General features: G+C 43.3%; 1 protein-coding gene across 3 annotated transcripts in view; it reads right to left on the reverse strand.

Moving 5' to 3' along the window:
* The window catches only part of xirp2a (xin actin binding repeat containing 2a), a 60,683-nt gene that overhangs the window by 405 nt on the left and 40,938 nt on the right, over nt 1-19,340 (reverse strand). For all 3 annotated transcript variants that reach the window (XM_049570617.1, XM_049570618.1, XM_049570619.1), the window contains 5 exons: nt 14,716-14,853; nt 12,339-12,425; nt 12,041-12,110; nt 11,586-11,689; nt 1,786-10,993 (listed from right to left, as the gene is read on the reverse strand). In XM_049570617.1, the coding sequence (XP_049426574.1) occupies nt 1,786-10,993; nt 11,586-11,689; nt 12,041-12,110; nt 12,339-12,425; nt 14,716-14,853 (9,607 nt within the window). The remainder of the gene's footprint in view (nt 1-1,785; nt 10,994-11,585; nt 11,690-12,040; nt 12,111-12,338; nt 12,426-14,715; nt 14,854-19,340) is intronic.

A 19,340-nucleotide genomic window follows, 5' to 3' on the forward strand; every position in this document is an offset into this window, starting at 1 on the left:
TCTCCTTTTAATTTCCAAGGAAATTACCTGGAAACAGTCATGTAATTTGGTACAAATTATAGGCGAAAGAAAGATGTTCAGCCTCTAATTAATTAAAGGGAACCTATTATGCTCATTTTCAGCTTCATACTTGTCTTTGAGGTTTCTACTGTAACATGTTTACATGCTTTGATGGGAAAAAGAATTAATTCCCCTTATACTGTTCGGCGTGGAAAAACATTATTTACCCTCTGTCTGAAATGCTCTATTTTCATGCCTAACTCTGAAACAGCCCAGTGTGCTCTGATTGTCCAGTGTTTCTGGGTCTTCTGTATCTCAGTGTCTCTGCACCGTCTTTGAAGTCAGGAAATGACTGTACCGCAGTATAGAGGCACTTTTTACAATGGAAAATCACTAATAAAAGCTTTTGTTCCAGCAGGAATGTGATCCAAAATCTAGGTGAAACGTACAACATCAGCAACCAAGTTTACATGTTTCCCTGATATTAGCATGTAGCTACATGTAGCCGTGAAGGCTCTGTAATTTAAACACTTACAGTATCATGCCTGGAGCAGGTGACTGTGTTAAGAAATCTTTACTTCTCCATACTTTTACCTCATTATTTGAAACTTTGGCAATGTTCAATGTGAATATCCGTCATTGTAACATTATTTATAAGATACAAATATGTTAAAGCATAACAGTTCCCCATTAATTCCAATTATTGCTTGTGTAAGCTTGAGCACTGTTTCCCTAACCTTTACGACCCCTTAAAATGAAGCAGTGTTTGCTTGTGTATCAATGAATAACAAAGTCATGAATAATTGTAGGAAAGTCAGAAAAAATAAACCAACTAAACTATTTTTTGTGTCTTCTTGTCCCTTTAACTCTCGTGACCCTGTGATTCATTTTGGGACCACTTGGAGGGTCATGACCTGCAGGTTGGGAACCAGTAAGAGTATTTAAAGTGAGGAAAATGAATAATGAATTAATATTTACTGTGGTTGAAATACAGCGATTCCTGTTTATCTATAATTGCAATCAAATGACAGAGCTCCTTCCAGGAAAGTTAAAGTATTATTAGGAAAGTGGACAAAACACACTTTAATTTAGCTGTGTTAGAAGGTTAGGCAAACAAAATCATCATCACAGTGTACATCCTTCAAGGTGTTAGAAAATGTACTATTCTGTGATTCGTATCAGCATTGGATTTGCAATTAATTATCTTTAAATGGCTTATCTTTAAAGGACTGAGAGTGATTTTCATAATTACTGCAACAGCTTTGAAAATGCAATTAGTTCAGTGTTTAGAAAAAAGTTACTTAATTTTGGAATTCCCTTCATGAACATGTAATAAAAGGTAATGCCTGTTCTTCAACTGAAGAGTGAGAAGAAATTAAATGTATTGCTTTCTCCTCGCTGGAGACATTTCAAGTGCTCCTCTGTAGTCAAAACACCATCACACACACAGGCATGAGAAATATTAGCTCAATATGTTGCCGTCATCACCAGCTTCACACATCAGAGGTATAAATAAAAAGGACAACGTGTAACCAGTGAGTATTAAAATCTGTGAAACTGACAGAGCCTAAACTGCGAGCAGCGCCGAGCTTTAGTGCAAACGTTTCATATGAAAGAAAACACATCAAAGGAAATCACGCCATGTAAATAACAGTGTCAAACCAATGTTAATGCTTCTTTTCTCTCCACACAATGCAGCTGATGCCTTTAACTTCTCACACACAAAGCATGTTAAACACACCGTCACGCCTGTTTAGTATCCTCATGCGGCACAGCCTGGTTTACCCGTCACGACGGTCTGCTGCTGATGTGTTACAATCTGCGAGGTCCTCTGCTCCGTGACACTGAAACCCAGGTTCTGGAAAACTCCTTGACTCTCGGCCCACGACTGCTGGAAGTTTCTCAGCAGCTCCTCAGTAGAGGCCTCGGGGGGCACGGCAACAGTTGGAACTGCACCTCTCACCACATCAGCGTAGGATGGAGGGTTACCGCGGGTCAGGGAGCTCCCAGAATGCATCTCACTCATTGTCCCGCTTGTCATGTTTCCGAAGTCGTCAATGCTGCAGAATTGCTCAGTGACTGCTGTCGTCTCGGAGTGACCCACCGGCTCAGAATGGGCTGGTTCAGGTTCTCTTCTTTCTATTTGTTCTCTGAGCTCTCGGGCCGCCTGAGAACTATGCTCTCCTGTCTCAAACACATACTTGATCGCTTTAACGTTGAATGACGGGATCTCGTCAGTTTTTGGCGGCTCAGCCTCAGCATCCTCCGTATCGCTCCCCAGCCTCTCCGTGATCACAATAGGATCTTTTCTGGTGTAGACTTTTGGTCGTGGAGATTCAAATTTGTTCACCAGCTTAGACAGGTCGACTCTTGGGAGATCCTCTTTCAGTATGTCAATAGTCACAGTCTCAGTGGCTTCTTCTGTGTCAGGTCCCAGACGTTCAGGGATATCGATGGGGTCCTTCCGCATGTACATCTTACTCACCTCCGCCTTCTGCGCCTCCTCAAAGAAAGACTTCTTATCCCTCACTGTCATCATAGAGTCCACCATTTCTGCGACGTCCACCGATCCTCGCTCATCTCTCTCTATTGGAGTCCCCCTGTCGCTAAATGGGGACGAACGCTCCCTTTCAAAGAACTCTGGCACTGGCATGGGAGGTGGAGGCGTCATTCCACGAGAAAGTTTGGAGGTGGTGTCCCTCAGTTTCATCAGCTTCTCCGAGCGACTCAGGGTAGGAGATGGCGTGGCCCTGCTAAAGGTAGATGTGGGCGTGTATGACTTGCGAGGAGGAGGCGGAGGTGTCCCGACTGACTTGTAGGGTGGAGGAGAAGGGGTCACTCTGAGTGGCGAGTCTACCTTCCTTGACTCAATGCTTATAAAAGTAGGTGATGGAGTGCGGATGCTCGCCAATGGGGAGGACACTCTCTGATCAGGCGCCTCGCTCAGCTCCTGATGCACTTTCCTCTCCTGAGGTGACTTTTTCTCCTCTGCCACCTTCTTTTCGCTTTTAGAGGAGCCGATACTGATCTTTGATATCTTTGCTCCGCTAAAAACTTTATTGTCTGGTTTTGGAGGAGGTGGGGGCGGCGCTGGCAGTTCATCTTTTGCTGTCCTCTGCTTCTCCACGGCTGTCAAGGTTTCCTCCAAAAATGTGAGCTTTGCTTGGAAAATATTTTTCACATAGACCATCATCTCTCTCAGCTTTTTCTTGCTTTGCTGTTTAGCAATTTCACTTAAATTCTTTTTCTCATCCGAGCCCATCGCCCAGTCAGGGAGTTCGCTTATAATCATCCTGACAGCGTTGGAGTCTATTTTGCTCGGTGTGCCCTCAAGCTCTTTTATTTGAGCGAGCAGCTTCTGCATTACATTACATTTCTCCAAATCTGTGATTTCTTCTGAATGAGCCTCGTCTTTATGGGCCATTTTCCCCTTCCCTTGCACAGCCACATCCTTAAGCTCACCTTTTGACTTTACTGCCTTTATCTGCATTTTATTGGTTTCTGCTGCTTGTACCTTTATTTGTTTTTGCATCTGAACAGCCTCTTGCTTTTGAAAGCTTTTCTGTACCACACTCTCAGTCACAACCACCTCCTCGTGTTTTTGAATGTGCTCTGCCGTCATGCTCTGCTGACTGTGGGAGACAGATACATGGCCTTGTCCTTGATGAGTTGCTGCAGATGTTATCTTAGCCACCTTAGGAATTAAGGCAGTAACTGATGGTGACAGCTTTAGTTCAGTCTCATTCTTCTGCAGCTGCTTTCCCTTCTTCACGTGAACCTCCACTTCAGCTTCTTTCACAGGTGGAGTAACGTGACTTTTCTTCTCCTTTCCTTTCATTTCTGTTGTCATCTCAGTTCTTGCTGACGTCAGCTGGCTGCTCTCCTGACTCACTTTTGTTTCACTTTTCTGTGATACGTTACTTTTCTCTTGCTGTAAATGCATTTCACTTTTCATTGCACTGTCACATTTCTCCTCTTTCTTCTCTGCTGGCATCTTAAAGGTTTTCACCTTGAAACTTGGAGTTACTTTTGGAATTTTAGTGGGCTGAGAGGGACTCATTTTCCCCTCCTGTGTCAGAGGCGCATTAATATTCTTTACATCTTCAGCTTTCAATGTGACCGCACTCTCGCTTTGAAGATTTACATTTTCCTGGACAGCACTCTGTGTGGCAGCGATAGACCTGGTGCTGGATTTCTTAATAAACTGCTGCTGCTCTGTGACTGAAGAAGTGACCACGTTCGAGCATGACTGGACTTCAATATTCGAGGCCTCGCGGTTAGACTTAGAAACAGAAACTGCCTGATTCTTGGGGGCGGTTTGACTCTTTTTAACCACATCAGTTGAGGCGAGTACTTTTTCTGAGGAGTGCTCGCTGGCAACATGCTTTTTATCCAAGGACACATTTGAAGATGCAGATGCAGATTTCTTATTTTCCACTGAGATCAGGGGCTTGCTTAAAGGGATCTGGGAAGGCGTTTTCTTGCCAGGCGATGTTCCTTCTTTGGAAACAGTCTTAACTTCTTCGGTTTTTGCTTTAGTTTCTTCTGTGACCACTTCTTTTTCAGTTTTCTGTGTTGCAGAAAGCTCAGGACTGGCATTAATTGGTGGAGAAGTGGGAGTTGTGACATTACTCCTCCCTTCTTGTTGTTTCTCCAGTTGCTGGCGGTATCGTTCCTCTGCAAGCATGAGAGGGGTTTTAAATTTGCGAGCGTACGGTCTAGGCTTTGAAGCTGGAGTGGGTTCAGGAGTTGGGGGCAGTTTAATCGGAGGGACAAACACTTTTTTAGGTGGCTGCGGGCTCTCTCTTTGCATCGGTTTCACAGCTGGGACGCTTGGTATTTTTGTCATCGACACTGCTGTTGATTCAGACTGTTTGCTTATTTCAATCTGTTTAGTTGTTTCTTTTTTCACCTCCTCAACTTTAGCTCCTTCTTTGCGCTCTGTTGATACTGTTTCTGCTTGATCAGAAGGGAGCTGAGGTGGAGGTGGTGGTGGAGGTGGAGGTGGTGAAGGAGTCGGCTGCTTTTTCTGCCATTTGGGTTTAACTTGTATGTGCTGCTTTGGTGTTTCTGGCTGCTTGGGCACTTTGAATAAAGGCCTCCCGATGGGTTTCCCCAGCTTTGCAGGCGGAGGCTGAGGCATGGCATTAAGCTCTTGCTGCGAGGGAGGTGGAGGGAGAAAATCTTGCCCGCTCTCTGTGGGTGGAGGCGGAGGAGGTGGAGGAGGAGGGAAAAACTCAGGCTCAGATTTACATTCCATGGGAGGTGGAGGTGGTGGAGGTGGGAGGTCGCTGTCCTGCCTCATGATAGAAGGAGGGGGCACTGGGCTGTCCAGCAAGGGCGACGGTGGTGGAGGGAGGGAAAGCTCCGACTCTGAGGGTGGAGGCGGTGAGGAGGGAGGAGGGGGGAAATGAATCTCCGGCTTTGCCTTTTTCACCACACCTTTCCCTCTCATGTCAAGGTTACGGTAATCACCCTTCATATTTTTCATGTTGTGCTTTTGTGTGAGCGCCTTATTCTCTGTTTGCTTTTGCTCTGATACACTTTGCTTCTGCATGACAGTTTTCTCCATCACTGTCGTCTGCACCTGTTTGATTGTCTTTGTCTCACATATTTGCCTGTTTGAAGTGCTGGTCTGTGATGTATTTTGCACCTCTTTCATCACATTCACATCAGCTGCTTTCGTCTCTGTTTGATCATTATTAGTCATTTGTTTATTCTTTATCATAATAGGCTTAGGAGCTTGTATTTTCTGTGGGGGCAACGCTTTCTGTTTCTGCTCTTTCATGCTCTTGTGTTGAGAGGCCCCAGTAGGATTGTCTGTTTTGGCTACAGTAACAGAGTGGTCCTCCTGGGTTATTACCTGTGTTCTCACCGATTTGCTTTCGTTGTGCCTCTGTGTGTGCCTCTGTGACTCACCGCTCTGAGAGAGCTTTTTCACAGCGGGGGCTGGATTGACTGCTACACTCTCACTCTTGGCTTCATGTAAGCATTCATGCTCCGCTTGCTTTACAGTTAATGGATTTTTCACGGGCACTTTTGCTTTCTTCGAGGAATGCGAGCGCTTCATATTTGAATACTGTTTTCTTTGCATTAGATTCTTTATTGCCCCTTGAACGTCCCCTTTTACTACCTCCTCTTTTTCCAGCTGCGTTGTCTCCTGTCCTTCATAAAGACATTTTATGGATGTTTTCACATCTCCTTCAATGCTCCCCCTGCGCTGCATTTTGGGAGAAGTCGTCGGCTCTAGCAAGAGCTGGATAGTGGCTTTAACATCCCCTTGTTCGCTCACTTGATGCTGGTAAGTCTTTTTCTCACTCGATGCCTCCTGTAAACTTTGCATGGCGGTGTGGATGTCTCCTTTGAGAATCTCCTCTTTTTCTACCTCTTTCACAGCTTGCTTCGCCTCCTCCAGGGACTTCAGGGTCCCTTTGATGTCACCTGGCACTAGATCTTCAATAGTTGCTTCCGTATTGGTGGTTGCAGATTTCTCCAGTGACTCAAGAGCACCTCTGATGTCTCCCCTGATGATTTCAGGCTTTTCTACTTCTTTGGCTAGATGCTGGGCCTCCTCCAGAGACCTCAGAGTAGTGGGTATGTCTCCCTTCACCACCTCCTCTTTCTCTATTACCACTTTCTGATTTATGGCTTGGGTCAGCGAATCCAGGGCTGCGCTAAGGTCACCTTTAACAATATCCTTTTTCTCTAGGTTTTTGAAGGTAACAGCAGGCTGGGTCATAAAGACTTTAACATTGCTGTGTACGTCACCAGGAACTATATCGTCCTCTGCCACTGTGCGCCCAATCTGCTGCTGATTCTTCCGCAGCAAGATTTTTGTTTCATGAACATCTCCACCTATGATGCGCTCCTTTTCCACCTTTTCCTGAGCTTCATCGGGTTCATACTGAAGCTGCTTCAGGTAATCCAAGGCTCCTGACTCAATGCATGTGGAGTAAAAGCTGACATTGCCCCTCTCAGTGTCTGCGACCTTTATCTTCTTAGAGTCTTCTCCTCCTGAGTTGGAGAGGAGACGATGAAGGGTTTTGCTCACGTTTCCTTGAACAATATCCTCTCTCTCTGTACTAGCCCTCTCCCCTTTATTCAAGAGGGAATAGATAGTCATCCTCACGTCTCCTTTCTCATCCTCTTGAATCAGAATGCCACGCTTTGAGGAGCCTTCAGTCTTGAGCAGCTTGTTTATGGCCTCTTGAATGTCACCGCGGACAATCTCCTCTTTCTCCACATTGATTCCCTTTTCCTGGTTGAAAAGCTGCTTCACTGTGGTGTTGATGTTACCCCGTTCCTCCCTGTCAATAGTTATCCCCCTTTCAGTGGACTCCCTGCGATTCAGGAGATTCATCATTATGTTGCTCAGATCTCCTCTGATAATCTCTTCTTTTTGGATTTGTGGAGCCTCCTGGTTCATGAGTTTATACTTCGCCATGCGGACATCGCCAATCTCATCTGCTTCAATAAGAACACCTTGGGAGTCCACCATTTTCTGACTGTAAAGCTCCTGAAGAGTCTCTTTGATGCTTTTACCAATTATTTCTGTTTTTTCCATGCTGCTCTCGTTGAAATTGTGAAATGGAGTGGTTTCAAATAGCCATGTTGTCGTCTTCACATCGGCCTGTGGGATTTCCTCCTTTGTGACTACAAGCTCTGTGCCATCAGTCTCTTTGATGCTGTCAAGAGGCTGCTTCTCAAAGAGCCACACAGACTGTTTGACATCCCCTTTCATTACTTCCTCTTTTGTCACTTTCTCCATGCCATCATACTCTGCGCCTTCGCCGTGAATCTCATCAATTGTGCGTGTTTCAAACATCCACGTGGCAGATCTGACATCGCCTTTTTGAATTTCGCTCACGCTAACAGTTCTGATGTACTTTTGAGACATCTCATCAGTCTCAAATCGCTGCTTATTTGTCTTCACATCACCGCCTTGGATATCTGCGACTGTTTTCGACCTGACTTTTATATCCTCTGTAATTTCATCCAGAGGTTGCGTTTCAAACCTCCACCTCGCGGAGCTAACGTCTCCTTTGTTGATGCCTTCCTCAGTCACAGCTTTAATAACGTAGACCTCCTCTGAATCTCTAATTGAATCCAGAGGCTTTGTCTCGAACAGCCATCGAGCCCCGACCACATCTCCTCTAATGATTTCTTCCTTGGTAACTGTCGTTACTTCATGATAATGGCCCTCTTTGTCACAGATGGCATACAGTGGCTGAGTTTCAAACATCATAGTGTAATTTTTCACATCCCCCCTCTCTACTTCATCTCTAAAGATACTGGTGAGTTTAGAAATATCAGTCTCAGTTGACTCTTCTTTAATTTGATCCAGAGAGTAGGTCTCAAAAATGAAGCGGCCTTTATCAACGTCGCCCCCCTGAATATCAGTCACAGTACGACTTTCCCTTGTCTCTGTGGAATCATCACGGATAGCGTCCATTGGCTGATTCTCAAACATCCAGGTACAGTTGACAACATTTCCCTTCTGGATGTCCTCGGCCTGCTGTGTCTTCAACCTCTGCATAGTCTCCTCAGAGGTGGAACTCATAATGTCGGTGGAGCGATTCTCAAAGATGTACTTCATCCTGGAAACATCGCCTGACTGGATGTCGATTTCCGTAACCCTCCTGAAAGAGCCACTATCCTCACCTGTGATATTTTCCAGGTTCTCAGTTTCAAACAGGAAGCGGGCCAGCCGCACATCTTTTCCTTGGACATCGTCTTGGTTTACAGTGCAGGCTTTCAGAATGGTCTCAGACTCTGTGTGATCGCGTATGTTGTCAAGCGTCTGGGTCTCAAAGAGCCAAGTGCACGTTTTCACATCACCTTTTTGCACTTCTTTGACGTCAGCCTCGCTCTTCTCTACCTTTTCATACAGAACATCCATCGGTTGAGTCTCAAATAGCCACCTGCAAGTCTTGACATCCCCTTTCTCAATTTCAATATCTTCCTTAGTTTTATGTTCTTCATCCCCCAAACATTTAATGGCATCAAGTGGTTGAGTTTCAAACAACCACTTGGCTGTTTTGACGTCCCCTGACTCAACCTCCTGCTTGGATATACCTTTAATGATCTGAAACTTATTGATGCTTTCATCAAACTCATCAATAGGACGTGTTTCAAACATCCACCTGCAGCTGCGCACATCTCCCTTCACAATCTCCTCTCGCCTCACAGTCTTCACCTCGTGGTAATGGCCGGAGCTGTCTTGCATGGCATACATGGGGGTAGATTCAAATAGAACTCTGTTGGATTTGACAGATCCACTCGTGACGCCTTCAACTTGAATTTTCTGTGTTCCTTCACACTTACTTAAATCCATGCTTTCAAACCTTTCTTTATAGTTTGTCACATCCCCTTTGTCGACAGCTTCAACATTCACAGTTCTTGTAATCTCCTTCTTCTCCTCCCTTATATTCTCCAGAGGCTGGCTCTCAAAGACCCACTTTTGATGCCTCACGTCACCCTTTTCTTCTTCAGATGCAACCATTTTCTTAAGTTTTCCCACTTCAGGGAGTTCTTTCAGATTTTCCATGGGTACCGTTTCAAACAGATGCTTGGCTGATCGAACATCGCCTCCTACAATCTCCTCTGTAGGTAAAGGTCTGGCATTAGAGTTGTCTTTCAGAGTATCCATAGACTGAGTCTCAAAAACCAGACAGTGCTTTCTCACATCAGCACCAATTATGTCTTCCTTTTGCTTCTTGGAACTCTCCCATTCCTCATCCTTAATGGTATCAAGAGTTTTTGTCTCAAACAGCCATCTACCTTTGTTGACGCCGCCTTGAATGTTGTCCTCCATGGATATACTACATATCAGCTTCACTGTCGCAGGGTCTTTGTTAATAATATCCAGAGGCTGGGTTTCAAACATCCAGCGTGATGTCTTGACGTCTCCTTTCTCAGTCTCCTCCCTGCGGATGGTGGTGATCTCCAGCATCTCTCCCGAATCCCCTCTAATGACACACATAGGCTGGGTCTCAAACATGCGAGTGGTTGTCTTCACATCCCCTTTGATTTCTTCCAGCTCAGACTTCAGGTTCAGGAAGTGGCTCTCCTCTATGGTTTCTGTTTTACCCAGGGAATCCAGATGCTGGGTCTCAAAGAGATACCTCGCAGTTTTTACATCTCCACCGGTGATGCTTTTGGTGATGGCAACATCTGTCTCCTGCTCGTCTTCTTGGTAGATCTTATTTAGATAATCAAGCGGCTGCGTCTCGAAAAGCCACGTGGCAGTGCGGACGTCTCCTCTAGCAAGATCAGCCGATTTTTGTGACTGCTCAGTCGAATCGGAAGCCTCTGTCCCCAGAGCATCCATGGGCTTAGTCTCAAACATCCAAGCTGTGTACCTGACATCTTTGCCAGCAATGATTTCCTGCTGGGCAATATTCCTCCCCTCGTCCTCATCTGGGGTGTCGTCTTTAATCGAATCTAGTGGCTTGTTCTCGAACATCCAGCGCCTGGACTGCACTTCACCTTTAAGGATCTCATCCCATTCCACGGACTCTCTGTCAGGGCTTGAACACTCGCTCGAGCCATTGCCATCATTTTCAAACATATAGCATGCCTGCTGGACTTCTCCCACTATTTCCTCACTTTCCATGTCCTTCTGTTCTGCCTCAGTGAGCTGACTCATGAAGTCCTCTTCCAGGTTCTTGCGGACCTCTGGATGAATATGCTTGTAGAGGCGCTTTAGTTCAGCTGTACTCTTGTGTTTAAAGTACTGCTCCTTTGCACCAGTGTGCTTATGCTGGGAGGCTGGCACCTGAAGCTGGGAAGAGACGTAGTCAGGGGTTTCCTGTAAGAGGTTGGAGGGCGGGGGCGGAAAATGGTCTGTCATCTCATAAGCCACTGAAGAGCCAGATGCTACTGAGGAGGCAGTGGCAGTCTTTAATGTGGAGGAGGTGTCATAACTTGTCATGGTTGAAGCTTTGGACTGATTTACTGGTGCCCATTGAAACTGGTTGAAATCCACATCAACCTGTGGTTTGTATGAGGTTTTGGTTAAGGAGAGAAAGACAGTGAGGGTTGTGCTGAAGTTAGAAAATGTTTTGTCATGAAAAGCACAGAAAAGGACAGCTTTGAAGTACAGAGTAATTTCAGAAATGAATTAACAACCGTCAACCTAAAATGATAATCATTATAAATGTTATTTCTAGGATTTGTGCAGCTGAGTTAAATTTCTTTTCCAAATCTAGAAGTGCCAAATCACAAAACTTATTTGGATGTAAATGAACAAATACAGACACATCTCCAGCCTGTCAAACCCAGACCATTTCAGTTATGTATGTTCCTAATTACTGACATGTTTGAAATACTCATTAAATATCCAAAATGCAGACAGTAATGTGAGTTCTTGTTTATTCTGGGTTTCCCTTATGGCACCATGAGAAAAAATAAGACGTTGGCTGTGTAATGACATGAGGTCTTTTATCCAATCCAATTTATTCTACATCAACTCATGGCATGTGCAATTTTCTTTTGATGATTTCATGATGTGGCCTCATCGTCATACTGATACCTCATAAAACGCCAAACTATCATCTATTTAGATAAACAGACAGCATCATTACCTTAATTTCCTTTGCTGGTGCGGCTTCCTCAATCGTTTTTTCATACTGCTGCTTCAAAGCCTGAGTGGAAACCTTTGGTAGGTCCTCTCCTCCAACGAGCATAACTGAATTAGACACAAGAAGAAGGCTGCCTCATTAAGTCATTCGCAGTGAGGGAGCTCAGGGGGATTGGAAAGAGAAATAAATCATTTTATTAAAAACCTGAGTAGTTTTCATTATCTGAAACCATGCAGCGGTGATTGCCCAATTTCCACTTTCCAATATTTTACCTTCCTGACTTTGCCCTGATTAGATTTGCTGCTATGCACTGAATAGAAAATCATCTGCACTCCAACTCATTTTCATAGCTCATCCCTTATTCAGCTGTAGCGGGAACAATCATTAATATACAGGACACAAGCAGTGCAGTGATAAAAACGTGCAAATTACAATATAAAAGGCATGAGCAGAATAACCTGTTTCATTGTAATGGTTCCCGTAACTGGCGGCAACATTGTTCTGGTGGACTCTTTGATCGTGGATCACCTGTGAAAAGATAAATCATTAGTATACTGGCAACTGCACTGCAGCCACCAACTGTTTTCAATCAGTGAGAAGTTAAAGGCTTAGCATGAGGCTAATTTTCTATATAGGGCACATCAAGTGTGACAGAAAGTTCGGAAATAACCCAAGAACTGGGTGTATTAGCAGCCTCTCAGTGGTGAGATGCTAGAATACAGCCTTGTGACAAATGGTGAGTGGGACAGCCGGTACCTCTTGCTGATTGTGAAAGAGGGTGGTGCTGGGGACGACCTCTCTGGTGCTGCTTCTCACTGTCACCTCCGAGGAGCTAGACATTTCCTGTCAAACACAGAAAGAAAGTGGAATTGAGAACATGTGCACAAATGGCCGCACACACTAGGACAGACACACACACCACGGTTTTATCACTTCATGACTGCGAGCTGTAAGAAACAGCGAGTGAGTAAGTAATTTTGATACAGTGAAAAAAGCTTAATAATCTCCTTTGTGGCCTGCAACAAATGTTTTCCCATTACAGAGCTGCTTCCTAGGGAACTACTAAGTTTAACTTCCACTAAAGGAGGATTTCAGTATTGAAGAGGGAAAGCAATACATTACAAAGACTGTACAAAACTACATCAGCCATTTTCTCCAGTGAGATTCATGCAATTTGAACAAGATGAAAGAGAAATATAATATTTGAGCTTGTATCCACTGCTGTTCACATGAAAGATACATAGAGGGTTGGGGTGCTCTCTAGTTGGGAAAGCACTTATGTCAGAATAATAATATCTCTCCTGATGTACAACCAGTTTTAAAACCAGAGCTCTGATATTAAGCCTGTGAGGGAAAACTTCAGCAGAAAGTGGTTTGCTGTTGCAGCACACAAGCAATAACTCAATCAAACAGACACTTCCCCTCACGAACCCCTCTGTAAAATTTAGCATTCAGCAAGGTCCTTGTGCGCTCGATGAATCCACTCTGCTCCTCGCCTGAATGAGCAGATGGGAAGAATGCATGGAGGGGCGGAATTGACCTTACTTCGCTGAGATCCGGCCTCGTCCAAGGCTGCTAACATGTTCTGGCATTTTCCTCACGCACTCAGTGACAGTGCCACATATTCCAGTTCAAAGTGCCCTCTTTGATTTGACCTACAAGAAAGCCTTGGAGGCGCAGCCATAGCAGCCAAGTTTTTCCAATAAAGAGCTACAGCAGAATGTAAATCACTCAGTGGCATTCATATGTTTTCAACTTTATGCTGAGCTGGTGAACACAGAGGACAGCAGTACTCTGTCTTCAAAGTCCTCTTGACTTTAAGGCCCTGTCGCCATGTTTGTGGATATGTTTGAAAATTTTTTTACCCTGTTTTTAAAAGAAAATCTGTCCACACGACCTATGTTTGAAAATAAATCAACATCTACACCAGAAAGCAAAACTGACTCGAAATGCTTGCCCAGCCAGTAGGTGGCAGTAAAAGCTACACCAAAGACATGTCAAATACCAAAAACAGAATGATCCAACCTGCAGACACTGAGGTGGAAAATAATTACATCAGGTGCAGCAGGCACCTTCATTCATCCATGAAGTGATGCAGCAATACTAAGTTAGGATGTAAAGTAGTCATTAGACTTAGCAGTGCTCATTACACAAAGCATAAATGAGCACAAATGAATTGAGGACATGATGACATAATTTCCCAAATATTCCATTTTACATATTCACACACAAAGTAACCAGAGTTTTGAAAAATCTGCACCACAATCAACACAATCACCAGAGCAAATGTTGGCACTGAACATTTCTGCAAACCCAAGAAGCATTATATTTGTACATTATTATGTAGCTAGTGTACCTTAACATTTCAACATTGCTGTGGTTGACGTATGGTTAGGTTTAGGTACAAAATCCACTTGGTTATGACGAGGACGAGAGGCAATATCTCATCGAAAAAACAGCTGCTTTTCATGCCACAGGAAAAGCAGCAAAGGCTCAGTAAAAAACAATATTTTTTGTGCCAAAAAAGCAGCTGGGAAAAAAATGACTGATCACAGCGAAACACTCATGTTTGGTGGCTAAAAAGATGCTGGAAACACAGCTATGTCTTGCTAAATCACAACTGGTTTTGTTGTTTGTTGGTTTACCATCCCTTCCACCTCCAGATGAGTCAGCTCATAAACTACGTCACTTTAGAAATGTTGATGATATGTATGAAAATGTGCAGATGTAAAGTGTTTATGGTTTGCAGAAATGTAAAAAAAAAAAAAAGGACAACTTTTTCTTTTGGTGACTGGTATATCGCCGCCTTGAATGTTAGATATCTCAGGGTTTCCAGGTAAAGTTCTTAGTGAATCTGAGCTAAAAAAAAAAAGACCTTGAAAGTTTTAGAAAATAGAAATGAATAGACATGAGTAAAAGTTCTCTGCCTCTACCACTCTTACACAGTATATTGTTGGTGTTGCTGTGCTGGATAAGAGAGTGCAAGAGACCACATGATCTGCCATCACTGTTACACAGTACAACTGAGACGTGTTCACACTTTCAAGCCTCTCACTCTTTTTAACTGTTGTCTGTGAGCTTCTGTAAAGCCATTATAAATATTCTCAGTGTTGTAACGGTAGTCCATCCTCACCTGGACAGATCTCTGCTCGAAATGATACTGGGTGACGCTGGACTGAGAGGACGAAGAGGCAAACTCCTGGTTCTCAAACTGTCTCTTCACACTTGCCAGGCCGCCAGGCAGCGAACAAGCCTCCGACTCATCCATCACCTATCAGCAGAAAACAGATAACATGAAACACACCTGGGAATCAATCGCTGTAAACACACTGTACACATGCAGTTGATATGAGATTGAGAGGAGGAGATTAGACTGAGGTGAATCAGTCTCTGCCCTCATTGATTTTGAATATGTTATACATTCACTTATGCTGATATCAAAGTGAATGCAAAGGCATTATGCTAATGCTTTTTACAGCATTAGCAGTGTTGGTGTTCTTTGAAACGTGGGGTGAATGGTGTACTTGTAAGACATTAACAATGGAGTGAGATGGTTCCTTTACAATCCTCCAGGAGGTGTAAAAAGCAGAGGGCATTATACTGTAATGTACCTTTAATAACACTGAGAGACAAGATACAAGTCAAACAGGACAAAGTCACTTTTTTGGGATGGGACTAGCTGAAAAGAAATGAAACCTAAATTAAAGTTCTTTTTTTGTATTTATTTCTGGCAGAAATTTCAGAAATAGCAAAGATGGCAGGCACCCAATTTTAATGGATTTACTTTTCCCATATCTATCCTGCAACAGGGAGTGAAACATCAATATCCAGTCTTTCAGATTAGTCACTTTAAGTCTTTCAGATTAGTCACTTTAATGGAACAAAAAGGCTTTTCAATACTTTTTTTTTATTGAGCGACTGAAGAAATTATTCCTTAAAACTGGAAAGTATAAAAGCCTGGTTTCCTCGCAGAGAGGAGGAGGAGAGAAGTCATCAGTATGGAGGATGCAGACCTCACACTACGAGATCTGGGCAAGAATGCACTCTGACTATTTGATACAATAATCTCCTTTTGGGATTGTCAATTACTTTCCTAATAAAACATTTATATGTAGGCCTCTGCATATATAGCTTCTGGGAAACTGCAATATATATGAGAAGCTTGCTGCTATGCGTGTATGTGTGTGTGTTATGTCTGTGTCTTGATATTCAACACACACGTCACCTTTCCTTTTTAATGCAAATGAGGGGTACAATGCAATTTGCAAGTTATTGCAGAGGGGTTCAGGTCAGTGACATTTTATGGCATGGCAGCATGTTATCAATATTTTACTACTTCAGGCTACAATAGCTGCATTGATAGAACATGAAACCAACATCTCTCATTTTAAATGGCTGTCATAGCAACCCATTCTCATTCCCAGGGCGTCCAGCGCTGCTACTTTGTCACGCCCCTCAGCATGTGATAGCCACACCAAAGAGCCCTGTGTCTTTTTAAGATGCAATCGGCTTTCAACTAAGTCCAATGTAAACCCATCCGCAGTTGGTCACCGCTGACGTGGTATAAAGAGCAACAAAGTCCATGTAGTCGTTAAGGATGCCCTGTGCGTCACTATAAGAGACAAGGGGTGTGACATAGAGACGGTATTTGATGACCTGGGAATGAGAATGGGTTGGTTATAGATTTAATATCCTCTGTGCATGCATTCAGGCAGGCTCAAACAACAGGGAATCGAACCAGTATTGCTGTGCATATTAGTCGTGCACAGATATGTGCTGGTGACAGGTCTGCTACATGATGGACTGGGCAGACTGAATGGTGTCCATCAAAGGTCCTGCTATCTTTAAACACCTCGTCACTTGTGTGTGGACATGCAGACAGCAGCTGCAAAGGTACAGCAGAAAAACAGGATTCCAGTGCCCCCCTCCACACACACACAAACATCCACATTCAGCTGTCAGTATCCACCACAGGAGGCTGGTGCTTGCTTATCTATTGGTATCAATAAGCTATCGATAAAGGAATAAAGACGATTTACTGAACTTGTGTGATGGTTGTTATTTTAAGGATAATTATGTGCCACAGACTTTAATAAAAAGCAACAAGCCTCTTGAGGCGGTGCTTCACTGTGATGTTAGTGCAGCTGGAAAAGCACTCTGTGTTATGTTAACAACGCCTCTCATCTGCTCTGAAATGGCTGTAAAGCCCGGCCTCGAGTGGCTTGTTACTATGCAGACCTGTGACCAGCGAACAGCTAATGCACTCACTGAAAATCAGCACTCGTAAAATCAAGTCGTGCTGCATAGAAGACACGTCTTTAGCTGAAGTTTTTTAATTTATTTGTTATTTTTTATCACCAGTGTTTTAAATTACTGTAAAACACAGTCTCTTGAGCCTTATGACACACTGCAGTATACACGATATGAGAAGCTTGTTGCGATGAGTGTGGGTGTGTGTGTCTTGATGTTGAACATGCGCACCCATCACCTTTCCTTTTTAATGTAAATGAGGAGACAATGTAATTTACAAGGTACTGTGGAGGAGTTCAGGTCGCTGACATTTTATAACAGGGCTCCATGTTATCAATATTTTACTACTTCAGGGTACAATAGCTGCATTGATATAACATGAAATTAACAGCGCTCATTTAAAATGGCTGACACACACCCAATGTTTACTGAGTGTGCTTTCAGAGAGGTTCCTACAGTAGCGAAATCTAACCAGTAATGCGGATGTAAATCTGCCTGTAGTAAGCATGTGACTGCTGTGTCTCCTCACGTCCAAAGATTCCAGAAGTTGGCAGGTTGCCTTCTGTAAACACAACACAGTGTAGCCTCATGACTGATTCATGGATTGGACATTACTTTATCTGACTTTATATTGGGTGTGTATTTCACTGCTTTGAGTGTGTCACATGACCTGTGATGTCAGCTACAAATGATTTTCTGCTGCTCTGATTTTTTAGATTTAATTTTCTAACTAAAACTCTTGTAGCCTCCACAACTTTTACTCCTCATACACAGTTTAAACATCAAAACGTAGATATTTTTGTCTACTTTCAGATGATGTGCCCATTTGAGCAATAGGACCTACAGTTTTTAATATTTCTGCCTTAAAGTTTTGAGCAAAATCCAAATGTGGAGATTTTTAAAACCGTTTCTCAGTCATTTTTTTTACCTACATATGGCATGTCTACATCCTCAGTTAAGTCTTGGAATGCTCAGAGTGAAGACATTTCAGTGATGAAACTCACAGGTTTTGACTGTGAGTGTCTTTTTGAAGTAGTACTCATGTCATTACAAGTTGTACTCAACAATGATTTGATACAGACACACAGCAGATTTGGACCTTCTGCCCGTCTCTGATTGGAGCATCTACATCTCCATCTATCTGCGTCTGTCTGTGTCTCTCTGTCTCTTTCAGCTGTCAGTATTCACGCACATTTTCTTCAGGGAAAAGCATTTTCGAGTTTTACCTCCTGAGCTGACTTACTGTTGTGGCCTTGGCTGACTAACTGCTCACACAGTTGAATTATTGGGTTCACAAAGTGCATGCAGGCTCTTCAAAGCCACTGAGGCTTTTTTGTTCTCGGTAATGACTAATGACTCAGGGATACTCAGAAATGTTTTTGTGTTTAATTAAAGCGTGAAGGCCTGCTGATGTGCTGGCTGTGGGAGTTCATCTAAATTTGCTGCAAAGTACACTTTTTTTCTCGCTACAGGTGCAGTTACACTACTCTGAAATGGTGATTGATGGTTCTGTGTGCTAACAAGAAAAAGGCAGCATTGTAAGCAGTTTCTCATTATGACATAAATAATCATTAGGTAAGATAAAACATATGTTATACTTACTTACTTTATAACTCTAGCATTAAAATTAGATAAAACAAAAGTGTATTGTTGTTGATTTATAGCTGCTTTTCCATGAAAGATTGATGAATGCCTACCTATCTCTTGCATTTGCTGGTCTCATAACATGTGTTTGAGATATATGTGTTGTGAAGGAAGATAGTTTTCAGTTAACCAACAATGTGTTAGGGCTAGTGGTGAAAGAAGTACTCAGATCCTTTGCAGTATAACTACTAATACAACAATGTAAAAACAGAGGCAGCGCAGCTCAAACTGCATTGTATCTGAGAGCACTTTAACACAGAGAGTTAATGCAATACGCAGGATTATGATTCATGATGATCATATTGGGCTGTTTTGGTGCCCCCTCAAGCACTGGTGCCCGACACACAGTTCAAGATGTGCCTGTAGTGGCAGCGCTGGAGAGCAAAGAAGAAAAAGTTGATGTTCTTTTTCTGGACTTTCCTCTAATCTTTTTTTCTTTGTAAAATATTAGATAATATTACTCCTATGAGCCCACAGCTAGAGCTTAGAGGGGAAATGTCTCTTTGGTGGAACTGCTAACAACTCATGAAAGTCTTAAACATGACAAGGACACTACTTTTTTGTAAGGGGTCCAGTACTACAACAACGTTACAAACCATTATAAGTAATACTACTTTCAATTAACATATCTCTTATGAACAATTGTCTTCAATTGTCTAATTCAATGTGCTGAAACAGCAGCCCCATATGAAATGTCTGGTCCATGATTCCCTCTGACTCCCATTCACACTCTAGAGGTTTGGTTATCCCATCCAGTACTGAGCCTTTTGACACTTTGACAAATAATGCCGCCGTCCCACCCGAGCCCTGTGGCACCCCTTCGCTCAGTGTAGCCGACAAGCAGGACAGTGTTTGGTGAAAGCA

This window comes from Epinephelus fuscoguttatus, linkage group LG24, assembly GCF_011397635.1.
Source record: "Epinephelus fuscoguttatus linkage group LG24, E.fuscoguttatus.final_Chr_v1".
Lineage (NCBI taxonomy): Eukaryota > Metazoa > Chordata > Actinopteri > Perciformes > Serranidae > Epinephelus > Epinephelus fuscoguttatus.